The 24,496-nt window shown below is 44.9% G+C and overlaps 1 protein-coding gene across 1 annotated transcript; it reads right to left on the reverse strand.

The window, feature by feature from the left end:
* Positions 1 to 15,816: 15,816 nt before the first annotated feature.
* Positions 15,817 to 22,596, reverse strand: LOC132428012 (C-X-C chemokine receptor type 2-like). The gene is made up of 2 exons (XM_060015545.1): positions 22,557 to 22,596; positions 15,817 to 17,385 (listed from the first exon to the last, which is right to left on the reverse strand). Exon 2 carries the CDS (start codon positions 17,358 to 17,360, stop codon positions 16,296 to 16,298), a length of 1,065 nt encoding a protein of 354 aa, XP_059871528.1. The 5' UTR covers positions 17,361 to 17,385; positions 22,557 to 22,596; the 3' UTR covers positions 15,817 to 16,295.
* Between the last annotated feature and the right edge of the window lie 1,900 nt (positions 22,597 to 24,496).

Raw genomic sequence — 24,496 nt, forward strand, 5'->3', positions numbered from 1 at the left:
TCTATCCTTGCTCAGAACATGAACCTTAGTAATTAGGTGCTTCATAGAAGATCACTTCTTAGTGTATGCTTTCTGGGCAGCTGTTGACCAGGCTTGACATGAAAATTTCTAGAGAGGCCTCCTTGCTTCCCCTTCTCTTTTCTTATTCCTCCTTTCCCCCGCAACTCACCCTCCAGCACCTTCCTCCCTCAACTGTCAGCAATTCATTCCTTTGTGCTTGGCAGGCCCCTTGGAAAAACAGCAAATACCCCTGGTGAGGGGAATACATTTCTTTCAGTTATTAAGCCTAGAAACATAATGGGTTTTTGAAATCATTCTCTTGCACAGAAGAGCCTCTCTTTCTGAGCCTTCAGGGTCATGAGCAAACTTGCACACTACAATCCAACACGTCAGCTTAGCCTCTTACTAACAGATGTGTCTGCTGGTAACTGCAGACCTAAGATGTGCCAGCTCCGTGAAAAGCATTTTTTACATGAATTATTTCATTGAAAGCTTACCAAGACCTTACGGTAGGAATTATTATTATCCTGTCTTATAGATGAGGAAAATAAGGCCCAAGGAGATTAAGTACCTTGTCCAAGGTAACACAGCAGCAGATAAGTGGTAAATTGGAGTTTAAATCAAGGATTAACTGCTTTCAGAGTCTGGGTTCTCAACTGCTCATGATACGTGAAGCACTGGTGGAGTGAGAGCCCCAGGGGGCTTTGAGTCAGGTTGGGTCTTAGTCTATCCTGAGTTGTATGGTCTTGAGCAATCACTTAACCTCTCTGACCCCTGGTTCCTTGAAGACTCAGTAGCATTAGAAGCTTGTCAATGTTCAAGGTAATGGATGCCAGGTTCTTGGAATAGACTAGGGCCTTGAAAAATGGCAGACATTATTATCAGAGCAGAGAGTCTTAGAGAGTTGTGTCAGTTGAGGAACAGGCAAGTAATCCCAAATCTAACTTTAAGGGCAGTGCTTCTGCATGATATCACAGGGTCAGGGGCTAATAGGAGAGATAGGATATACTGCTTTCAAAGACATCGGGCTGTTCTGAGATGAAAACACAGCTGGAAAGGGGACCAATGGTCTTCCTTCATGTTCTTCCAACATCCATTTTTTTCTTCTTCTCCCAGGTCATTGCCATTAACATACAAGCTCTCGTCTTATAATAACTCTTGTTGAACCCACAGCGCTATCAGCTATGGTCCTATTTCTCTGCTCCACTTTGCAGCTAAGCTCTGGGTCTCACTGCTCAAAGGCTGCTTTAAGCCTGTGAAGGGAGCTGAGGAACATTTAGCGGAGTCTCAGCTGGATCCTGACCTGGGCTGACTCTGGAGTTGGGATAAGTCCGGGCACAAATGAAAGGAATGAATGGTCAAGGGCCCTTTAGGGAATGAGCTCATCCCTAGGGGACAAGAGTAAAACTCATGGGTCTGCAGAAGGCCATCACTCAGAACTGGGGGCAGTGGGAGTGGGTGCTGCAATTAAGACCAGCCCTGGCCTGTGGACTCTCGCCTGAATGTTAGGGAGGTGGGGCTGGGAGTGAACATGAGAAAAGCCGGGAGACTTTGGCAGTGCAAGCAACATACGTGGATAACCTGGCCCTGTTCCCTTCCAGGTGGCTGAGCTGGAATTGGCTGAGGGTGAAGGCCAGCTTGGCAACATGGCCCGGGAGCCTCAAGGGAGCAGGTGGGAAGAGGGTCCTGGAGAACTTTCCTGAGGTGCTGAATCACTGCATTCTCACTGGCTGTACACAGACAGGTGTAAACAAAGAAAGAGCTCAAAAAGAGAAAAGGAGTCAGATTTCTGTCCCATGAGGAGTGCAGAAGAGCATCATTGTTATTTCCCCACTCACCACACACTTCCTCCTTCTTAAAGTTCTGTTTTCTCTGGGCTCCTGCTTTCCTCCTGCATCTTTGCCTTCTTTTCAGTCTTTTTGGAAGACCCCTTTCCTCTTTCAGTCCTTTAAATGCTGACGTTCTTCCAGATCCTCTTCCTCCCCCTTTTCTGCCCTTTCCCTATTGTCTGCTTTCCCTGAATGACATCATCTACTCCTGTGGCTTGAATGATCTGCTGTCTCTGTGAGAATTATCTCCCCAAAATGTGGAGATTGTAGCCCATTTTCCCTGGGCTTCCAGAGTTGGATTCCAACGCACATTGACATGTCTCCTTGTGCCCTCACCATAAATTCAAAGTTAAAGCCAGCGTCTTCCCTCCAAAACCTGCTTCTTTCAAGCCGTTGGTCCAAGTTATAGGTTGAAGAATCCTTTTGACTCCCTCCTTCTCACTACCCCACCCTTATCCAATTCACAGCCAAGTCCTGTTTTTTTTTGTTTTTTTTTTGCGGTACGCGGACCTCTCACTGTTGTGACCTCTACCGTTGCAGAGCACAGGCTCCGGACGCGCAGGCTCAGTGGCCACGGCTCACGGGCCCAGCTGCTCCGCGGCATGTGGGATCTTCCCGAACCAGGGCACGAACCCGTGTCCCCTGCATCGACAGGCGGACTCTCAACCACTGCACCACCAGGGAATCCCAAGTCCTGTTGTTTTGCCCTTAAAGATCTCTTAAACTCAAGCCCTGATCTTCACCACCTCTGTCATTACTTTGCCCAGACACTCACCATTTCTTCTATAACCTCCTAACTGGACTCCTGCCTTGATCCTCAACCCCTCTCGGTCTATCCATATACCACTCAGGGAGCAATCTGATTGCAGTGTTCATCTGCTTAAAGCTCCTGTTGCCTGTGGGATGAAGTTTCCACACTTTAGCACAGCACCAAGGCCCTCTGCCGTTAGGCCTTGCCTGCTGGCCCAGGTCTCGATATGGCATACCCACATCTGGTATAGCCTTTGCTTTGGCCATACTGGATTCCTTAAATTTCCCTGAATACCTCATACTGGCTGCCTTAGGCTAGATTTCTTTGGTTGTAAGTAACAGAAATATGCTTTAAAGAGGCAGAAGCCTAAAGGGACTTTAGTGACAGGATCCCAAGGGTATCTGATGGACCCCAAGGGTCATGAGATTCTAAGAGGGACCAGTACTAGGAGGAGCAGGAAGGTGGCTCCTTACTTGGGCTCTCTCTTTTTGATGAACACACTTCTTCATCTCTATTTCATTTAGCAGGTCTATTTCACTCCTCTTTCTAGGTACACCAGCTTTCTCTGCTTCTTTCTGTCCACAGCTATCCATGAGTTTACATCACCCCAAATCAATTGAAAAGCTCAGGTAACATCCCAGTCTCCCATTTCCAGGAAAGCAACTCTGGTTAGCTCTGCTTTGGCCGGGGAGGTAGAACACACGTAGCTTGGAGAAGTGAGGCTTGGGTTAGAGACTTCTGTATGACCCATACAAAAGTCTCTAAACTGTAACATTGCTGAGCCTTTGCATATACTGTTCCCCTTTGCTGCATGTTCTTCCCTGCATCTCCAGTTGGCTAAATTCTATTCATCCCTCAAAAGGTAGGTCAAGAGTTAGACCTTCCAGAAAGCCTCCCCAGGCTGAGTTACGAGTCCCTCCATGTGTTCCCATAAGATCGTTGCATAACTTGTCTCTAACGCTTATCACATTTGGGTTGTGTTAATTGATTTCTGGTCTATCTCTCCACTACACCATGAGGTCACTGAACATTTCACCTCTTTCCCTCTAGATTTGGAGGAATAGCTAGGTCTAAAATGGGGATAGATTAACTTTTAAATGAATGAGTGAAACAGCCCATTAGTCTCCATCCACCACATGCAGGTTTTTTGAGGGGCTGGATTCAGGCATAAGATGGGAAAAAAGAAAATACCACAGTTGGCTTATTCTGGTGGCAGTATGTTCCTCACTGTTCATCAGAGTTCCATGAATATCAGCCCTCGGGAAACTGCATAATTTAGGCTTAGTTTTCTACAAGTTTACAGGGTTGTGACTTCCTAGATGAAAATTGCCTAATTTCACTTAGTAGCTGATGTAAATAAGTGAATGGCTAAAGGCAGAACACATCAGATTTTAGAACAGATTTGAAAAACATCACCGCCTTTATATGACAGGCAAGTGGATGGTGGCTGTGTACGTTTTGTATTAACACTATAGCTAGGAACTCATTTGAACTTTATATGAAAATTGCTATGCATAAAGTTTAGTCCAAATTACTACATCCATAAGTTGGAAAAAAATTAAAGATTTAAATAAGTATTAATAGCTAACTTTTTTTTTTTTTTTCTGTCCTTGCTGTGTGGCTTGTGGATCCCAGTTCCCTGACCAGAGATTGAACCCACGACCTCGGCAGTTAAAGCACCAAGTCCTAACCACTGGACCGCCAGGGAATTCCCTAAGAGCTAACATTTATTGAAAGCTTTCCATGGTCTATTATTGAGCTCAGTGCTTTATATGTAGTAAATAACTAATTTAATCACTAGACTACCCTATGGGGCTAGCTCTCGTGAATTACTTTTTAGCCCATTTTACAGAGGAGGAAACTGAGACACAAGAGTTTAACTAGAGTCGATATGCATGCAGGGATTTGACCCCAGGGCCTACCCCTTCAAGCACTCTGCTAAACCACCTCAAGGTACGGGTTGGTACCTTTCTTCCAATACTTACCTGTTAACGATGGTTCCTTAATTATGCCTTGTTTCACCATGCTTTAGTTGAGTTTTTCTTTTGAAACGTCCTTTATGTTTATGCTTTTAGGTAAAAAAAAATCTCTCTGTGCCTTACAAAATCCATGTTTGGAATTTCAATTTCTCCCTTTTCTTCCTAACACTGGTATAATAAAAAAATTAACATTTTCTAATCTGCTGGATTGAAAAAATGCATCTCAAAGATGAATTAGTTATAGAGATCTGCTGTACAATATAGTGTCCATAATTAGCCATATGATATCGTGCACTTAAAATTTTGTTAAGAGAGTAGATCTCAAATATTGTGTTCTTATCACAAAAAGCAAACAAACAAAAAACAAAACCCAAAACAACAAAAAAGCAAAAGCACAGAGGGACACAAGGAAATTTTCTGAGGTGAGGGATACGTTTATTATCTTGATTATGGTGATGGTCATGGGTGTAATCATATGTCCAAACTCATCAAATTGTTTACATTAAACACCTGCAGCTTTTTTGGTATGTCAATTACATCTCAAAGAAGCTGTTAAAAGAATGTAAAAAAACCCCTCTCTGTGCGGCTGTTAGAGGCAAAAATGCCTCTCTGTGGCATTAAAAACTCTTGCAAGAAGCTTTAATCATGTTAATGTTTACCACTAAATGAGCTCCAAACGTTTACCTGCTTCACGTGATGGTTGGGAATAAATGAATAAGTGACGGAGCAACTTTGGAACTACCCTCTGGGTCTCTCTCAAAACCAGGTCTTATTTCTCCCTGAATCTTTATCTACACGTGTGGAAGAAAAAGGTCGTGGGCACAATGGCGAACCCTGCAATTTGTCCTGTGGGAATTAGGTTCCCCAGCGACTTGTGAGGAGGTGTCCCAGTACAGCAAAGAGGGGAATGAATGAGGAACCTGGAGACCTGGGTTCAGCACTGCTTCCATCACCTGTAGTTCAAGACCTTTGGCAAGTGTCCACCTGTTCTGGGCAACAAGTAGCTCACCTGTCAAAAGGGGAGGTCAGTCTATAAGTGAATTTTTTAAGCTCCCTTCCACCCAAACAGTCTATATTTAGGTAAAGCAGTTCAAGGCCACCACTCCCAGATGGGCAGGTTTGACACTGTACAGCCCTAGCAGGGTGCCATTTGCAGAGAGCACAATGTGACAAACACACTCATTACATGTATATGTCCGAAGCGGAATTAGTAGAATCTTCCCATAAACAGAGGTATTTTATGCAACCTTGACCCTGGTCCCTGGGAGCTACTATGACACTGAGACCCTGGAAGCTTTCAGAAGCTCCCTGGGAGTCATTCTTATTCATTTTTGGCAGTTGACTTGGACACTTGGGCAAGGGAGTTAGGCAGGGAGTAGTAGAGGTGTCCAAGTACCATAGCCAACTGTATAGTCTAGTGAAGTAAATCCCTTAGCATAATGCTGGACCTCCAAGCAAGTCCTCTAGAAACGCCAGCTGGTATTATTGCTGTAGTGGGAATAGAGAACAAATATAGGACAGGACACCTTGTGGGAATCAAGAGTTTGACCCAAACTCTGGGTCAGCTTGGCACAGAGCCAGCTTTGCTAGGAAACCGGTGCTGCTGTTTATGGCCAGGGGACTGTGTCTGACATCAGACTTTGCAAGGCTCTGTTGGGAAATCAGTGATGCGTCTGTCTTCTCCGGGAAGGTGCCTTGTGCATGTTTCTGAAGCTGCAGGGGGAGGGGACTTAGGTTGGGGCAATGATGTCTGCACCTCCCTGCATCCCCTCCCCACCACCACATCTGCCCCAATTTGGGCAGATGGAATGGTCAGGAGGAGGCCCCATGCAAGGCCACCTTGCTTTTGGCTAGAGGTCAGCTAAGGGGAGTTGTGGGGGTCTTAGAGAGCGGGTGTATGTGGAGAGAGAGAGGAAGTAGAATACGTACCCACAAGGGAAAGAATCATCCTCACAGACAGTTTTAATTCCAACAGGACATTTCTCATCTCCAGTTTGAAAAGCTTTGCCACCATTGCTTCTGAGTCAATGGGTTTTAAACTTGAGTTTTTTTTTTAATAACATTGACTTTTTGAAAATTTATTTTTTATTGAAGTATGGTTGATTTACAATGTTGTGTTAATTTCTGCTGTACAGCAAAATGACTTAGTTTTACACATATATACATTTTTTTAATATTCTTTTCCATTATGGTTTATCCCAGGATATTGAATACAGTTCCCTGTGCTCTACAGTAGGACCTTGTGGTTTATCCATTCTATATGTAATAGTTTCCATCTACTAACCCCAAACTCCCAGTCCATCCCTTTCCCCATACCCCCTCCACCTTGGCAGCCACAAGTCTGATCTCTAAGTCTGTAAGTCTGTTTCTGTTTTGTAGATAGGTGCATTTGTGTCACATTTTAGATTCCACGTATAAGTGATATCATATGGTATTTGTCTTTCTCTTTCTGACTTATTTCAGTTAGTATGATAATCTCTGGTTGCATCTATATTGCTGCAAATGGCATTATTTCATTCTTTTTAATGTATTCCACTGTATATATGTACCACATCTTTATCCATTCATCTGTCAATGGACATTTAGGCTGTTTCCATGTCTTGGCTGTCGTGAATAGTGCAGCTGTGAACATAGGGTGCGTGTGTCTTTTTGAATTATAGTTTTGTCGGGGTATATGCCCAGGAGTGGGATTGCTGGATCATATGGTAGTTCTATTTTTAGTTTTCTGAGGAACCTCCATACTGTTTTCCATAGTGGCTGCACCAACTTACATTCCCACCAAAATAAACTTGAGTCTTGATCAGACTCATCTTGGGCTCCAAATTTCCAAGGACCCACCCTCAGCCATTCAGATTCCTTGGGCCTGGGACTATCACCTGACCTTAACCTTAAGCTGGGCTGGTGAGTTTGGTACCTTCTGTTTGTTCTTCCGGATCCATTCTCTGCGTTTCTCTACCACGCTCTATGCCCTGGGCTGCTGACCAATATGGAAGGCCTTAGTGGATTCCCTGTCCTCTGGTTTCTCAGCTCAGCTGATAGGAGCCCTGGTCGGGTATCTGTGGGCAGAAGCTTCGAGTCAGGGCATTTGTTGTCCCAGCTTTGTCCCTGCTGGATGCTGGGATTGGCTCTTGTCAGCTAGGCCTTATCATACAGCTTTCCCTCTGGGCTCCTGCAATGGCTTCCCTACCTCACCCCTTAGGTCTAGGGATAGTAACAGCTCTCAGTCGTTACTGGCCTTGGGGTGCTGACCATTGCTCATTACTTTCCCCAAACCCTTCTCACACTTTTGTTAAAGGTCCCTTTATTCAAGTCTCATGAGTTTGATGAAACTCTCTCTCCTTGCCCAGCTCCACTATGCCACCTGGTTCTTGCCAGGACCCGAATCCATTCAGGGCTTACCCGTAAAGCTGCATTTTAAGCAAGGAGTCCATTTCAAACACGGATATCGAAATTATTATAGAAATATATTAGAAATACTGCTCCAATGGCCTTGAATGCTTCTTAGTTCTCTTTTGGGTCCCTAGTGCTTAACTTACTTGAGACTAAGGTGATGTTTTTCAAAAGCAACTTTACCAAGAAATGAAGTTTAAAAAAAAAAGGACTGATACTATTCAATGAGAAAATATAAAGGCATAGAAATGGGCATATCCACAAAGCCCAGCCTCCTCGTCCATAAGGAGACCTATATCCATGCTAGCCCACAGGTCCCATCCACAGACACCAGGTCTCAGTTCCCTTGTTTCTGGAAAAACTCTGCCCCAACCAAATAAATTGGAACAATGCAAAACTGCATGAATTAATCATGAATATTACTCTACCTTCCAGTTCTCTTTAACAATAACTCCTTTTAACAGTTTGGTATATATCCTCCCAGATATTTTTTGAACACTTATAAAACCATATATATTAAAAAAAAAAACCATATATATTATAATGTTTTTACACAAATGGATAAGCCATTTACTACGTATTTTTTTTTGCGGTACGCGGGCCTCTCACTGCTGTGGCCTCTCCCGCCGCGGAGCACAGGCTCCGGACGCGCAGGCCCAGCGGCTATGGCCCACGGGCCCAGCCGCCCTGCGGCATGTGGCATCCTTCCGAACCGGGGCACGAACCCGCGGCCCCTACATCAGCAGGCGGACTCTCAACCACTGCGCCACCAGGGAAGCCCTCTACTTTCATTTTTCATTTAACATTATTTCTTGACGATCTACCCATGTCCTTTCATATACAACAAACCCTCAGTATCACAGGGTATTTGTTCTAGGACCCCCCGCCATGGGTACCAAACTCCATGGATGTTCAAGTCCCTTATATAAAATAGCATTGTACTTGCATATAATTTCTGCACATCCTCCTGTATACTTTAAATCATCTCCAGATACCTTATAATAGTTAACACAATGTAAATGCTATGAAAATACTTGCTGATGGATAGCAAAGTCAAGTTTGGCTTTTTGAACCTTTCTAGAATGCTTTTTCCAAATATTTTCAATTCACGGTTGGTTGAATCCACAGATGCAGAACCCATGGATATGGAGGGCCGACTGTAACTACTTCATTATTTTTAAAAGATTTTTAAAAACAGTTGTATTGAAGTATAATTTACTTAATATAAAATTGACCGGCTTTAAGTACAAGAGCTAATGATTTTTAGTAAATTCACAGAGTTGTACAACTTTTACCACAATTCAGATTTAGAGTATTTCCATCACCCCTAATAGAACCCTAGTGCCTGTCTGCAGTCACGCCCTGCTCCCATACCCAGCCCCAGGCAGCCACTAATCTGCTTTCTGACGCTATAGATTTGCCTTTTCTGGGCATTTTAGTTTAATGGACTCATACATGTGGTCTTCTGTTCTGGCTTCTTCCACTTAGCATCATGGTTTTAACCTTATGTTTAAACCACTGCCTTCAATGTATTCCATGGTGTGGACGCACCTTCATAGTTGAACTAGCCATTTCCCTATTGATGAGCGTTAGGTTGTTTCTAAGCTTTGCATTTTATAAATAAAGCTGCAACAAATAGCCTATATACATTTGTCCACTTATGTGGTATTTCTATAGGGTACATTTCTAGAAGTGCAGTTCCTTGATCAGAGGGTGTGTGCACTAAAATACGTATGATCAAATTGCCTTCTCTAAAGTTGCACCTATTTACTCTCCTAGAGTTAGTGCATGATGATATTGTCTTCTAATCTGCTGAATTCTGACCCCAGAACTATAGGATGTAGAAGCCTCTGCCCAACTCCCTGCCAGGGTTCCTTGAAATGATGGGAGTTGTCCCTTTGTGCTTTTGATAATTTTCTTCATAGTTTTCCCCTTTATTTTAATGATTAAAAGCATTTTTATTGTGAATAGCACACATACTACAGCTTGTAGAAAACTTATGTTTATAGCTTAAAGAATGAAAGTACGATGAACCCCAGATATCTGTGATCTAGGTAAAGAAAGAGAATATTATTAGGACCCTCAAAAGCCCCAGTGTGCTCCTCCCTGATGGACTGAAACCTTAAAAAAACATGATCCAAACTTTTGTGGTAAACATTCCTTTTTCTTTAGATTCCTTTTCATAGGTAACATATATCCGTGGGAAAGATTTGTACGGAGTCCATTTAGTTCAGCTGGAGCTATGCTTCCCCCGATTCCCTTCCTTGCACAGCTCCAGGTCAGTGATGGCCAGAAGAGACTTTAGTGTGGGATGTGGAGGGCAGGGGTAGGGCAGAAGCTGCATTTTTTTATGCTCTGGAAGGTCAGCGCCGCTGTGACGTTGCTGTGCTTATCTGCTGGCTGCTTTTGCTGGCTTGGCTGGAAACGGGTCCACAGCCCCGCACACTCCTGAGCCGGGCGTGTGCTGATCTTTGTGATACAGGAACCAGCTTCTCCAGCAGGCAGGCCATCCTCAGCCTGAGCTTGGGGGCTGCGAGAGCCCCACACAACTTTCAGTCTGTCCTCGCTCTTCTCCACTTCCAGTGCATCTTTCCTTCTCAGCTGTCTGTCCTGCCACTTTTCAGGTCCCAGAACCAGAAGCAAAGTCAACAGCCTGCTCTAGACTATTTAACCAGCTCCCAGGACTTCCCTGGCGGTCCAGTGGTTAAGACTCCACACTTCCACTGCAGGGGACGTCGGTTTAATCCCTGGTCGGGGAATTAAGATCCTGCATGCCACGAGGTGCGGCCAAAAAATTAAAAAAAAAAAAAAAAGAAATGCTGGAAACTCCTCACCATGTGACAAGACAGGTCTATGAACCAGGAAGGGTGTTCTCACCAGACACCAAATCTGCCAGTGCTTTAATCTTGGACTTTCAGCCTCCAGAACCGTGAGAAATAAATTTCTGTTGTTTACAAACAACAAACAAACAACAACAAAAAAACAGCTCCCAATTGCAATAGTCAGACCCTGTAACAAATCCCTCCTTCTAGTGATTCTGCTTTTCTAAATCAACCTTGTGTGACAGAGCGTGTGTCTCAACACAGGGTTTAGTTTGGCCTGTCTTTGAACTTTGTGTTGGGCTCCGATTGCCTCTTAACTACCCTGCCTGCCAGCACAGAATAGGGTAACCCCACCTGAGCCTGCTCCCACACCTGTGCCCCAAGCCTCAGCTGGCCCTTACCTCTAGCAGAAGATGATGGACACTCCAAACCCCAGTGCCAACACAGATGAGTCTAGGCACTGAAGAGGTGGACTGGCCCTGCCGAGTGAGCAGAATGCTCTGAGAAGTTCAATCTACGTATTATCCATTCATTCATAAGATGTCTAAAAATTTACCATTAGAAAAGCAAAATATCTGAAGAAATGAACTAGGAATTTTTATTCCAGTTCCATTACTATTTAGCCAGGAGATTTTGGTCAAGTTGCTTTGCTTGGCCCTCAGTTTCCTCATTTATGTATTAAAAGAGTTGGCCTTGGGGGGGTTGCCTCTAGGTTTCCCCTGGCTTTGCTATTGTGTGATGATGTGGTCCTCCTTGTGGGCCTACATGTGATGCGTTTCAATGTGATGTGCAAACTGGAGGTACTTCTTCTCATCATCCAAGAGAGGCTGGTGGCTGTACTGATGTCATGAGAAAAGGGAGCCCATCCTGCAGAGTCTGGGGAGGGATTGTGGGGGAGGAAGATGTCATAAGCTTTGGGGACAGAGAAAAAAGACAGATGCTGTTAGTGTAAGTATAGGAACTGGAAGCAAGTGGGTCCAGCTCAGACTCAGCGGGCAGATCTAGGCAGAAAGCTGCTGGGCCCTGACACAGTGGAACTTAAGCCTGGAAAGATGGGAGGGAAGAAAGAAATCAGCAACTCAAAAGCATGCCCTGTCCTAGTGATGGCTTGGCTGGTCTATTATTTATGCCAAGACTGTCTTTTTGCGGAGCACAGGCTCCGGACGCGCAGGCTCAGCGGCCATGGCTCATGAGCCCAGCCGCTCTGCGGCACGTGGGATCTTCACGGACTGGGGCATGAACCCGTGTCCCCTGCATCGGCAGGCGGACTCTCAACGACTGTGCCACCAGGGAAACCCCCAAGACTGTCTTTATATGTGTATGTGAGAGAGAGTGTAAGAGCCAGGGATAAATATTAATAGTTCACGTAAGTACAACTCAGCCTTTGCCTCATTGCTTCTGGGCTTATTTTATCCTCTTGTTTTCCTTGGAGAACCATGTTTCCTCTAGCCCTTGTTCAGGGAGGAAAGAGCTGAGTTCCTGGCACCAGAGTGGCCTCCTCCCACCGACAGTCATCTCAGCGAGCCGTCCTGTCCGTTTGCCTTGTCCTGTCAGGACACCATTGGTCCCTCTGGCAACTTGGGTGTTTTGTAAATACACATTCCCTTGCCTTTCCCTCCTGCTGAATCAGAAGCTGTTCTGAAGACTCAGCCAGAGCACCTAAGTCATGCTTGATCCTGAGTTTAGCCCAGTGCCTGACAGAGTGAGCTTGGAACAAGGGATTATTGTTGAATTAATCCTACTTGTTTTTTTTTTTTTGCGGTACACGGGCCTCTAACTGTTGTGGCCTCTCCCATTGTGGAGCACAGGCTCCGGATGCGCAGGCTCAGTGGCCATGGCTCACGGGCCCAACCGCTCTGTGGCATGTGGGATCTTCCCGGACAAGGGCACGAACCCGTGTCCCGTGCATCGGCAGGCGGACTCTCAACCAGTGTGCCACCTGGGAAGCCCAATCCTGCTTGTTGACTGCAAAAGGAAAAGCACTTTCGTGAGTTAAGGGTAGTGGTTACTGAAGCTCAGAGGTTTGCCTATGTCTGCCTGGAGAGGCCTCTTGTCATAGCCACAGCTGCTGTCTCCTTGATTTAATGGTCAGAGAGTTGTTAACATGAAAGGGATTGGAAGCTGGTAAAAGTTTGGTGACAGTGAAGTTCAGTTCCCCTTGTTTCCTTACTTCCTTAGTAGGCTGCTCAGAGCCAGAGCCCCTCCTGCCCAAGACCCTTCAGAAACAAGCCCTATGAACAGGGGCTGTGCCAGGGTGAGGCACTCTCTGTTTTGATTGTTTATATACCCAAAGCCCTGGAAGAGTAGGTTCTCAATACTGTTGAAGGAATGAGTCCAATTCTTTGTTTTGTCTAGGTGACATAGTCATTTTCCCATTCTGCATGAGTGCCCTTTTGTCAAACCTGAATGATGGGTGTGTGTGTGTGTGTGGGAGAGGGGAGAGTGTGAAGGATGACTCAAAGTGAGAGTTGCTGGTCGAGCTCAGAAGAGCTCTCTGACTTCCAACTACCCAATCCAGCTGATTTGGTAGACTTTCTTGGCCGTTCTAAGTCCCACCCTTGACACTCTTGACTCCTGTTTCACCCAAGGGTACGAGAAGCACAAGATGATCCCAGGACATGTTTCCTTCCATAATACAGCAGGAGGCTTGGGTTGGGGAAGAAGGAAGAAATACCAGCCTCCGTCTCGATTTTAGACCTTCTCTCTATGTACCCGCTAAACAACGAAGGGATTTATTTATTGTACAGACCCTCATTCAGGACCTCTGCTTACCCTTGCCCGACCTCTCTGTAGCACTTTGGATGTTTTTTGTTGCAAGTAATGAAATACCCAACTAAAAGTAGTTTATACAAAAAAAAGACATTTAATTATCTCACTTAAGAAGTTACAAGTAGGTGGTTCCAGTGGTTCAAGTTTGCCTTTTTGGAACTAGGTTTTTTGTTTTTAATTGTGGTAAGATATACATAACGTAAAATTTACCATTTTACCCATTTTAAAGTGTACGGTTTAGTGGTGTTAAGTACATTCACATTGTTGTACAATTGTCACCACTGTCCATCTCCAGAACCTTTTCATCATCCCAAACTGAATTATGTACCCATTAAACAATAACTCCCCATTTTCCCCTTTCCCCCCAGCCCCTAGTAAACACTATTTTATTTTCTGTCTCTATGAATGTCATTATTCTAGGTACTTCATATAAGTGGAATCATATAACATTTGTGTCTGGTTTATTTCACTTAGTATAATGTTTTCAAGGTTCATCCATGCTGTTGCATGTATCAGAATTTTATTCCCTTTTAAGACGTAATGATATTCCATTGTAGGGGTAGATCACAGTTTGTTTATCCATTCATCTGCTGATGGGTATTTGGGTTTGCTTTCACCTGTTGGCTACTGTGAATAATGCTGCTATGAACATTAGTGTACAAATATTTGTTTGAGTCTCTGCTTTCAGTTCTTTTGGGTGTACACCTAGAAGTAGAATTGCTGGATCATAAGGTAATTCTATGTTTAATTTTTTGATGAACTGTCACACTGTTTTCCACAGTGGCTATACCATCTTACATACCCACCATCAGTGCACAAGAGTTGTAGCTTCTCCGTATCTTTGCCAGTGCTTGGTATTTTCTTCTTTCTTTCATTCTTTTTTTTTTCTTTATAATTATCATCATAATATGTGTGAAGTGGTACCTCATTGTGGTTTTGATTTACATTTTCCTAATTATTAGTGATAAGCTCTTTGTTTATGTTCTTTGGAGAAATGTTTATTCTCTAATTCTTTTGCCTAGTTTTGAATTAGGTTGTTTGCTTGTTTGTTTGTGTTTTGCTGAGTTGTAGGAATTTTTTATAAGGATATTAACCCCTTATAGGGTATACGATGTCAAATGTTTTCTCCCATTCTGTGGTTTGCCTTTTCACTCTGTTGATAGTGTTCTTTGCTGCATAGAAGTTTTCAACTTTGATGCAGTCCAATTAAACTACTTTTTCTTTTGTTACCTGTGTTTTTGGTGTCATATCCAAGAAATCATTGCCAAATCCAATGACCTGAAGATTTCCCTCTGTGTTTTCTTCTAAGAGTTTTATAGTTTTAGCTCTAACGTTAGGTCTTTGATCTGTTTTGAGTTAATTTTTGTGTGTGGTGTAAGGTGAGGGTCCACTTTCATTCTGTGCATGTGGATATCTGATTTTCCCAGCACAATTTGGTGAAAGACTGTCATTTCCCCCATTGAATAGCCTTGGCACCCTTGTTGAAAATCGTTTAACTGTTTATGCTTAGGTTTATTCTGGGCTCTTTATTCTCAGGTTCTTTTTATTAAAAAATTAATTAATTTATTTATTTTTGGTGCATTGGGTCTTCGCTGCTGCTTGCGGGCTTTCTCTAGTTAGAGCAAGCGGGGGCTACTCTTCATTGCAGTGCGTGGGCTTCTCATTGCAGTGGTTTCTCTTGTTGTGGAGAACTGGCTCTAGATGCACGGGTTTCAGTAGTTGTGGCTTGCAGGCTCTAGAGCGCAGGCTCAGTAGTTGTGGTGCATGGGCTTAGCTGCTCCATGGCATGTGGGATCTTCCCGGACCAGGGCTTGAACCCGTGTCCCCTGCATTGGCAGGTGGATTCTTAACCACTGCGCCACCAGGGAAGTCCTCTCAGGTTCTTTATATCCTTTGGCTCCAACAGCTCGAGTGTGTTGGGCATACTTTTTGTCTCATTTCCACAAAGTGGCTGCCTTGGCACCACACAGCATATCCTATAACCATATTCAAAAGCAAGAACCAAAGGTATGTTTCCCTTTCTCTCTCTCTCTCTCTCACATCAGGAATACTTCCCAGGGGTTTCCTGGCCTCAGTAGACTTCGTAAGCAATGATGCACTGAAGCCGGTTCGTGTGTGCTTGTGAAAGCAGATTATTACATTTTCTAGATCTTGTGATCTCGTTGCTAAACACTGCCACCTTGAAATCGGTCATGGTGGGAGCATTTATTTACACCACAGAACATGGTAAACGCTACAGATCAAGACTTTTTCCCCCAGGAAAGTGATTTACCAGCACACAATTTGCCTTTAATTCTTATTTATCAGAACCAGATGATATGGCCACTGCTGGCTTAAGGAAGTCTGAGAAAGTGAGTATCTGTCATTTTCAGCCTCTCTCAAGGGAGGTGGACTTCGTTAGCTGGCAGGGAAAGGGAGAGTTGGGGAAGCAACCAATGGTGTTTGACACTAATGTCTCCCAATGGTGGGAACTTTTTGTAATCACTTAAAAGAATGTCTTCAAAGAATGCCAGAAGACAGAGTGCTGTGGTCTCAGTGGTAGGATGGACTGAGCTCTAGCAGTTGACATGGTAATTATGATAAGAGGTGGGGGCCAGGGCTTTCGAATCCATAGCTGGGGGCCTAGTAAGGATGCGGCCTCAGCAACTTCCTGTAACCACAATGGGGGGCTGCCTGGACACAGGGCTGTGAGCAGCCAGAGGACATGCGGCTTGGGGCGGATGCTGAAGGGAAGGGAGGAGCCCTGCGTGCGGTCTCAGAGGGTAGTAGAGGTGTTCCCTGAAGAAGAGCCAACGAAGGAAGGCCTGCCGTCCTTGGCCAAGAACTCCTTGCTGACCAGGCCATGGATGGCCATGATCCTGAGGAGTCCGTGGCGAAACTTCTGGCCAACGAAGACGTAGATGAGAGGATTGAGGCAGCTGTGGAGGAAGCCCAGGATCTCGGTGGCATCCAGGGCCCGGCCGATGTCATTGCGGCGCTCACAGGTCTCCGCGATCACCCGGACCCTCATGAGGGTGTCTGCAACCAGGACCAGGTTGTAGGGCAGCCAACAGAGCAGGAAGACGAGCACGACAGCAAAGATGACCCGCATGGCCCGGTGCTTCTGCCCCATGTGGGCCGCAAAGAGCGTGCGCAGGGTGAGTCCGTAGCAGATGAGCATGACCAGCAGGGGCAGCAGGAAGCCAAAGGTCTGGGGCAGGACCCGCATCACCATCCGCCACTTCGTTGTATTGGCACCCATGTCCTCGTAGCAGACTGGGCTGGAATAGGGTGGGTGGATGGCCCTTCGGAAGACGAAGATGGGCAGGGCCAGGATCAAGGACAGGACCCAGATGCCTAAACATATGAACCTGACCCAGTGCCGCTTCTGGGTCAGCATGCGTGTGGCATGGACAATGGCCAGGTAGCGGTCCACGCTGATGCAGGCCAGCAGTAGAATACCACTGTAGAAGTTGACTTCCTTCAGGAGTGAGACCACCTTGCACAGGGCTGTGCCAAAGATCCAGCCCTTTGCCTTGGAGGTGGCCCAGACAGGCAAGGTCAGGGCGAAGAGCAGGTCAGCCATGGCCAGGTTCAGCAGGTAGACATCGGTGACGGAGCGGCCCACCCGGCTGTATAAGATGACCAGCATCACCAGGGAATTTCCCAGGAGGCTCAGCAGGAAGACCAGGGCATAAATGACGACCACGGCATACTTGTTGATAACCAGAGATTCCGGCTGGCATGGGGCAGAGTCTGGTAGAATAGAGGGCAGGTCAGTGTTGTAACTGTAATTACCAAAATCTTCGTCACTGTAGTTTTCCCAGTTAAATCCTTCCATATTTGAAGTAAACTTAATTTCTGGCCTAGAGAAGAGAGACGAGGGTTACCGCACAATACATCTCCCCAGATTCTAGTCTGTCTGCTCACAACATTTAGATAGGATTCTTTGTGTTAGCTTGTATATTACATGGAAGTAACTTTCACTTCAAGCAATGGCCGGAGCACTAAGGTTTTGGAGACATATTTAGTAAAAAATGATACATTTCACAAAAAGTGTCTAGTTCCCTTCAACATCAGAGAGACGTTCTTATCACTTTCCATAACACTGCTATCACCCAAACCACTGTTGAAACGTCCCCTTGGATAATCCCTACAGAACATGTCTCGGATCCTCGGTGGTGGGCATCTCTGACTATTGAGGCTGATTTTAATGTCAGAAACATGAGGTACCACCCAGTTCTCAATCTGGGGGACTAAGCAGGCAATCCAATTGTGTTAGATCCCTAGGAAAAGATCATCAAGGCTTGACTATAAACCTAAGAGGTGAGTCCCTTTGTCCAACTTTCTGAAAGGTGTTTTAAAAGAAGTGTTCTGGAAAAACAGTCTGAGTGATAGCAGCATGGAGTTTCAGGATGCTCGAGCTAAGAGAAAGTTGACTCCACTAGTACAGCCCAGCATTTTTCTGCTGAGATGCGTGGGGCCTGCTCTGGGCATACTGATGTAGTTTGAAAAAAATATATTAAAAATCATAAGCAGGTGGCTGACTGATTCTCCACATGGGTGGAAATGTAACAGATTATCTTGGGAGCTCTGAACAGGCATATTCTGCCATGTAGGGGTGAGCAGAGAAAGGCAGTATGTTCCCAGCCTAAGGAGGAGGGGCAGCAGGCAGCAGAGAAGGCAGGTGGAGACACACGATCCTTGTTTTGGTGGCTTTCGAGTCCTGCTGGGGACCCTTCCTGCCTTGCTAGTGAGTGCCTTCTTCCAGACCTGACTCTCCAGCACACCTAGTTAACCTCTGTGGGCTCTGCCCTTGTTATGGGGGTAGCAGAGAGCCTTCTTTTGGGGGAACCTGCAGCCACCCTGAAAGATTAACCCAGTTTGCAAAGAGGAAGTAAAGTGACCAGCTACTGAATTAGCTTCCTTTTGAACCACAAAATATATCAGCATCATACCATTTCTTTATAACAAGATATGGCCATCCTGTTACCCTATGCCAGTCTGTAGCCCACCTCAACATGGAACCCAGTGTTAAAGTGAAGAACATAAAGTAAAAAGGCTCAGGACCTACCTCACACTCACTAGCATGATCATAATTTAAAAAGAAGGACTATGACGATGGTGATGAGGATGTGAAGAAGTTGAACCCCTCATACATTGCTGGTGGGAATGTAAAATGGCACAGTTGCTTTGGAAAACGGTTTGGCAGTTGTTAAGAAAGCTAAATGTAGAGTTACCATACGACCCCGTGATTCCACTCCTAGTGTACCCAAGAGAATAGAACACATACGTCTGCACAGAAACTTGTATGTGAATATTCTTAGCAGCATGCAGCGAAAAAGTGGAAGTAATCCAAATGTCCATCAGCTGATACACAGACAAGCAAATTGTGGCATACACATACAAGGGAACGTTATTCAATCATAAAAATTAATGAAGGGCTTCCCTGGTGGCACAGTGGTTGAGAGTCCGCCTGCTGATGTAGGGGACGCGGGTTCGTGCCCCGGTCTGGGAAGATCCCACATGCCGTGGAGCGGCTGGGCCCGTGAGCCATGGCCGCTGAGCCCGCACGTCCGGAGCCTGTGCTCCGCAGTGGGAGAGGCCACAGCAGTGAGAGGCCCGCGTACCGGAAAAAAAAAAAAAAAAAAAAAAATTAATGAAGTACTGATACAGGCTACAACATGGATGAACCTTGAAAACATTATTCTAAGTGAAAAAAGCCAGACAAAAAAGGCTTCATACTGTATGATTCCATGTATGTGAAATGTCCGGAAGAGGCAAATTGTTAGAGACAAAAAGTAGATTAGTAGTTGCCAGGGGCTGGGGGCGGGGGAGTGTTACTGAGTACAGGGTTTCTTTTTGGGGTGATGAAAGTGCTCTGGAATTAGACAGTGGCAATGATTATGTAGTTTTGTGAATATAGATCTTCCTCAACTTATGATGGGGTGATGTCCCAGTAAACCTATCATAAGTTGAAAATATCCTAAGTCGAAAATGCATTTAATACACCTAACCTACTGAACCTCGTAGAGTAGCCTAGCTTACCTTGTATGTGCTCAGAACACTTACATTAGCCTACAGTTGTGCAAAATCATCTAACACAAAACCTATTTTACAATAAAGTGTGGAATACCTCAAGTAATTTATTGAATACTATACTGAAAGTGAAAAATAGAATGGTTGCTTGTATGGGTAAAGAATGGCTGTAAGTGTATCGGTTGTTTATCCTCATGATTGCATGGCCGCTGCCCAGCATCATGAGAAAGTATCCTATTGTACATTGCTAGCCTGGGAAAAGATCAAAATTCAAAATTCGAAGTACAGCTTCTAGCTAAGGAGTATCACTTTTGCACCATCATAAAGTTGAAAAATTTTAAGTTGAACCATTGTAAATTGGGGACCATCTGTATACAAAACCCCACTGAATTGTATACTGTAAATTGGTGACTTTTTTTTCTAAAAATTTTTTTATTGAAGTATAGTTGATTTACAATGTTGTGTTAGTTTCAGGTGCACAGCAAAGTGACTCAGTTACACATACATATTACATTCTCCTTCAGATTCTTTTCCATTATAGGTTATCACAAGACACTGAATATAGTTCCCCATGTTATGCAATAGGTCCCTGTTGTTTATCCATTCTACACACAGTAGTGTGTATCCGTTAATCCCAAACTCCTAATCCATCCCTTTCCCCTCCATTTCCCCTTTGGTAACCATAAATTTGTTTTCAATGTCTGTGAGTCTCTTTCTGTTTTTTAAATAAGTTCATTTGTATCATTTTTTTAGATTCCACATATAAGTGATATCATGATATTTGTCTTTCTCTGTCTGACTTACTTCACTTAGTACGATAATTTCTAGGTCCATCCATGTTGCTGCAAATGGCATTATTTTGTTCTTTTTTATGGCTGAGTAGTATTCCTCTGTGTGTGTGTGTGTGTGTGTGTGTGTGTGTGTGTATGCACATAAAATGACTTTTATAGTATGTGAATTATATCTCAATTAAAAAAGATTAATCAAAGATATATAGGCTTGCAAAGGAAACACAAATATTAAAACAACAATATCATCATCATCATCAACAACAACAAAGGTCCTAGGAAGCTTTTCTCTTTAGCAGAAGAAACTGTTACTGTCAATCATACATAGCAAAAAAAAGCTAAGTGAGGTTAGGGAAACTGGAGAAACAATGCCCCTTTTCCCTAGAGTGAGAGAATTCTTAGCCTTCACCTTCCTGAGAAGGTATTTCTCCCCTAAGTGATGGGAGCCAGATAAATTGCCTTCTCAGCACACGGGTACCACAGATAGAACAGATTAGATCAGTCTGTGAACCTAAACGATGTGATGATAAGGACGGGGCCCAGTCTGGCCAGGAGGCAGGGACGGTAGTGAGAGAGGTGGATAGTACAGCTGGCTCAGCCAGTGGTGCTGACAAAACCTGCGTGAAATCACTGACTCTGCAGCCCCAAGGTCAAGAGCAAGTTTGCTCAGAAGCCCAGGGTAATGCCTAATGAAGTCACAAGGTGGGTCACTTCCGGGAGCAGATGATCAGAGATGTTCTTAAGGGAACCCATGACCCAAGAGAAGACCACCTTTGCGAGTGGTTACAGAGCATGATGGGTGCAGAGAGCTTGTGCCCTTAGAGAGGAGAACCCCTCATTTACAAGCATTGGCCGCGAGAAGGCAGAGCTGCGGCAGCCGCAGAAGCTGCCTCTCAGAAGAAGCAGCAACAGCGAAGCATGTTTCACAGACAAGTCCTCATTCTGGATAATCCAGCGCTCGGCTGTGCCGGAGCTGGGCTGGAGGTGTGCGGGCGAACTCCCGCTCCCAGACGTGAAGGCTCAGCTTCAGGGTGCAGAGGGAGACCATGCAAGTTAGGACAGAAGGTAGAGAACTCAGAAACGGGAACCAGGCCAGGGCAATGACCTCCAGCCACTGGAGGGTGAGGGAGGGGAATGTTTCGTTGTTGTTTGTTTGGTTTTTAATTTACCAGTCTCTGGTGAGGATGTTTTGACATTAAAGGGAGAAACTAAGGGAAGGGAGATACACATCTGAGACCCACTTTGTGCCTCACAGGTACATGGTCTCGTTCGGCAGTTATAAATAGACAGTCACAGCAAGGCTCAGAAACCAGCCTGTGGTCACAGAGTCTCTTAGTGCCGCAGCCCGGATTCCAACTAGGTGTGAATGGCTTCACACGCTATTTTCAGTCTACAGATATACTTCTCAAAAAAAAAAAAAAAAAAAAAAAAAAAAAAAAATCACAGCTCATGTAACAAATATAGCTGTAAGCTAAGTTCTTGAGATATCATGAAGTTAACCTGGCTCTGGTTCGCTCCCATTGTTTGATGTTTTGTGCATTGCTTTCTTTGCTATTCCTTAGGCCCAGAACGAGAGAAACAGCCCTTACAGGAATCAGAAACCAAATGCCCTTGAACTGACTGGCCCCTGCTGACCATCCAGTCATGTTCTCGGTAACCGAGCAGGAGATCCCCTCAGTGAATGAAACTCCCAGCCCCTTAATGACTCATGATAGTATGATAGTTCAAAAACTCATGGAAAGGATGATTCTAATTTACTTCATGAAAATGCTACATTGACAAAAGCCCAAACATTTAAGGCAATCTTTTTAACAACGGCAACACAATAATAACAACAAGAAATTCAAGGTTATTTGTATACAATTCCAGTGTCCTTTCTCTCTAGAAATATAATCCACACATATTTACATTTAATATAGGGGAAGAGGGCCTCAGTAGTATCTGGATCTTCCTCAGACCCAATCCTAGCCAAGGCAGGGAGAGCCGGCTGGGTCTGCAAGAGAAGGCGGTGGGCAGTCAGTTGCCCTAGGTGCTTGTTGGACAGAGGTGTAGGGAAGAGGGGCAGAACCTCTCCCTTTGGGGATAGGGAGGCCTAGAGAAAGAATGGAGAGACTGAGGAGTGTGGGGATAAATGGAGGGGATAAATGGAGGCTGGGTGTCAAGGGGGGACAGAGAACAGAGACATTCTGGAAGGGTGTTCCAAGACTTACCAGGATTCTGGGCTTGTCACCTGTGGGACACCTCCAGGAATGCAGATGTGCCTGACACAAAGGGCGGCGGTGGTGAGAACACAGTGGAGGAAGTGAGTGGTGGATTAGATTGCTCAACTCTGGGGTGGAGCCCCTGAGGGTGTGGGATGTCTTTGATAGCTTGAATAATTAATTCCCAGGTCAACTCTTTGATAACTAGTAGTCATTTTATTAACTGGCAGAGTTCACACTGGGAAGGGGCCTGTGGGGTTTTCTAGCCAATCTTTCCATTTCACAGATGAGGAAACTGAGGCCCACCCAAAGGAAGTAGTTGGCCCAGGACGGCACGGATTTCTCTTATCTTTGCCCTGAGCTCAGCAGCCCCTGGCTCTTTCAGCCACCCTGTCTGACTCTCCCCACAATCCAGCTGTCTCGGGCACCCCACGCTTACAACCCAGCAGCACTACTGCTCTTAAACATCTTTCCCATCTCAAAGGGGAACAGCTCTTTAAGGCAACAGAAACGGAACTAGCTTCTGGTGCATCTGGTGGCTTTCTTCCCTGGACTTAATGCCTCTTGTCTCCACCCCATTCACCCTGGGCATCCTTAAAGCCTCACAGATTCCTTCTCCATGCCACACCCCTTTGAGAACTCCCATCCCCAAATGGGGGCCCGGTTCCACCTCACCTGGTCTTTCACCTCCCTCCCCAACCATCTGCTCTGACCGCATGCCTCTCTTAGGGCATTGCTATTTTTTCTTAGCTTGTCCACTTGGAATTGGATCTGCAGTAGCTACTACCTTTGGAACCAAGACCATCTAATTTGGAAAGAAAGCCATTTGGTAAAAGTTAAAATCCCACCCAAGTTCAAATACATTTTTGAAAACAGTGTTGAGTGACACCAAGAATATATTTTGTCACATTTGCTGTTGATAATAATTGAAAGGATAAATCCAGGCACAGCAGTGAACACTAATTCACTGCTCCCTCCTAAGCCCCCACCCCAGTGATTGATGCCTCAGTCCCCTCCACTACTCCTTACCCTGACCTGTTGCTCCATGCATCCCAGGGCCCACACAGTGCTCAAAGCCTGTGGCAAACTCATCTAAGCTGCCTACCCCTAGGAAAGAGCCTTTGAGTCTAGCTATTTAGCAAACGTTCTTTGTCACCTTTCTCTTTTCCATGGTGGAGAACACAGTGACTCCTTGCCAGGTGATGCTAAACCCAGGCAAAGGCCCAGGACACACAGAGAGAGGCCATGAGAACAGCAGTTAAGAACTCTGCTAGCCTAGCAACTCTGGGCAAGCGACTTTTCCTTTCTGAGTCTCAGTTTACTCATCTGTAAAATGAGGCCAATGATAGAATCTAACTAACTGGGTTGTGCTGAGGATGAAATGAGGGATTACCTGTAAAGTCCTTAAGACACATATAAAGCGCGATGTTAGCATTTATTGTTGTGATTATTATTACTGAAATAATTAACTAATAGCATGGGTTCTCTCCCACTACATCCCCAAGCAAGAGAAAGCATCGGGTCCGCTTTCGGGGCTGACTTCCAGGTACATCTTAATTTGCTTTAACCTGACTAGCAATAGTCACATGAGCTCTAACGCTGAGTGCCTGCTAAGGCCTAGCTTCCAGGGAAAGTGATTTTCAGAATCTGTATCATTTAATCCTCACAACAACCCCATGGAGTGTGCACTTTCTGAATGAGGAAACTAAGACTCCGGAGTTAGGCAACTTACCTAGAGTGACGCAGATGAACTGACTTTTAAGCAGTGTTTGAGACTTTTTTTTTTTTAATCTGACTTCAAATCTGCTATTGTGTCCACTGCTGTGTGGGGCTGAGCTCCACTAAGTACCTCTCTGTCCCAGACAACTGGGTGTGCAAAGGACAGCCCAGATTTGACATTTCCTAACCATCCTACTTCTTGATTTTCATTAGATTGATTTCATTTCCAC

This window comes from Delphinus delphis, chromosome 7, assembly GCF_949987515.2.
Source record: "Delphinus delphis chromosome 7, mDelDel1.2, whole genome shotgun sequence".
Taxonomy (NCBI): domain Eukaryota; kingdom Metazoa; phylum Chordata; class Mammalia; order Artiodactyla; family Delphinidae; genus Delphinus; species Delphinus delphis.

Excerpts from the sequence above, each read along its gene's own strand:
- LOC132428012 (XM_060015545.1), bottom strand. The coding sequence starts at position 17,360 with ATGGAAGGATTTAACTGGGAAAACTACAGTGACGAAGATTTTGGTAAT.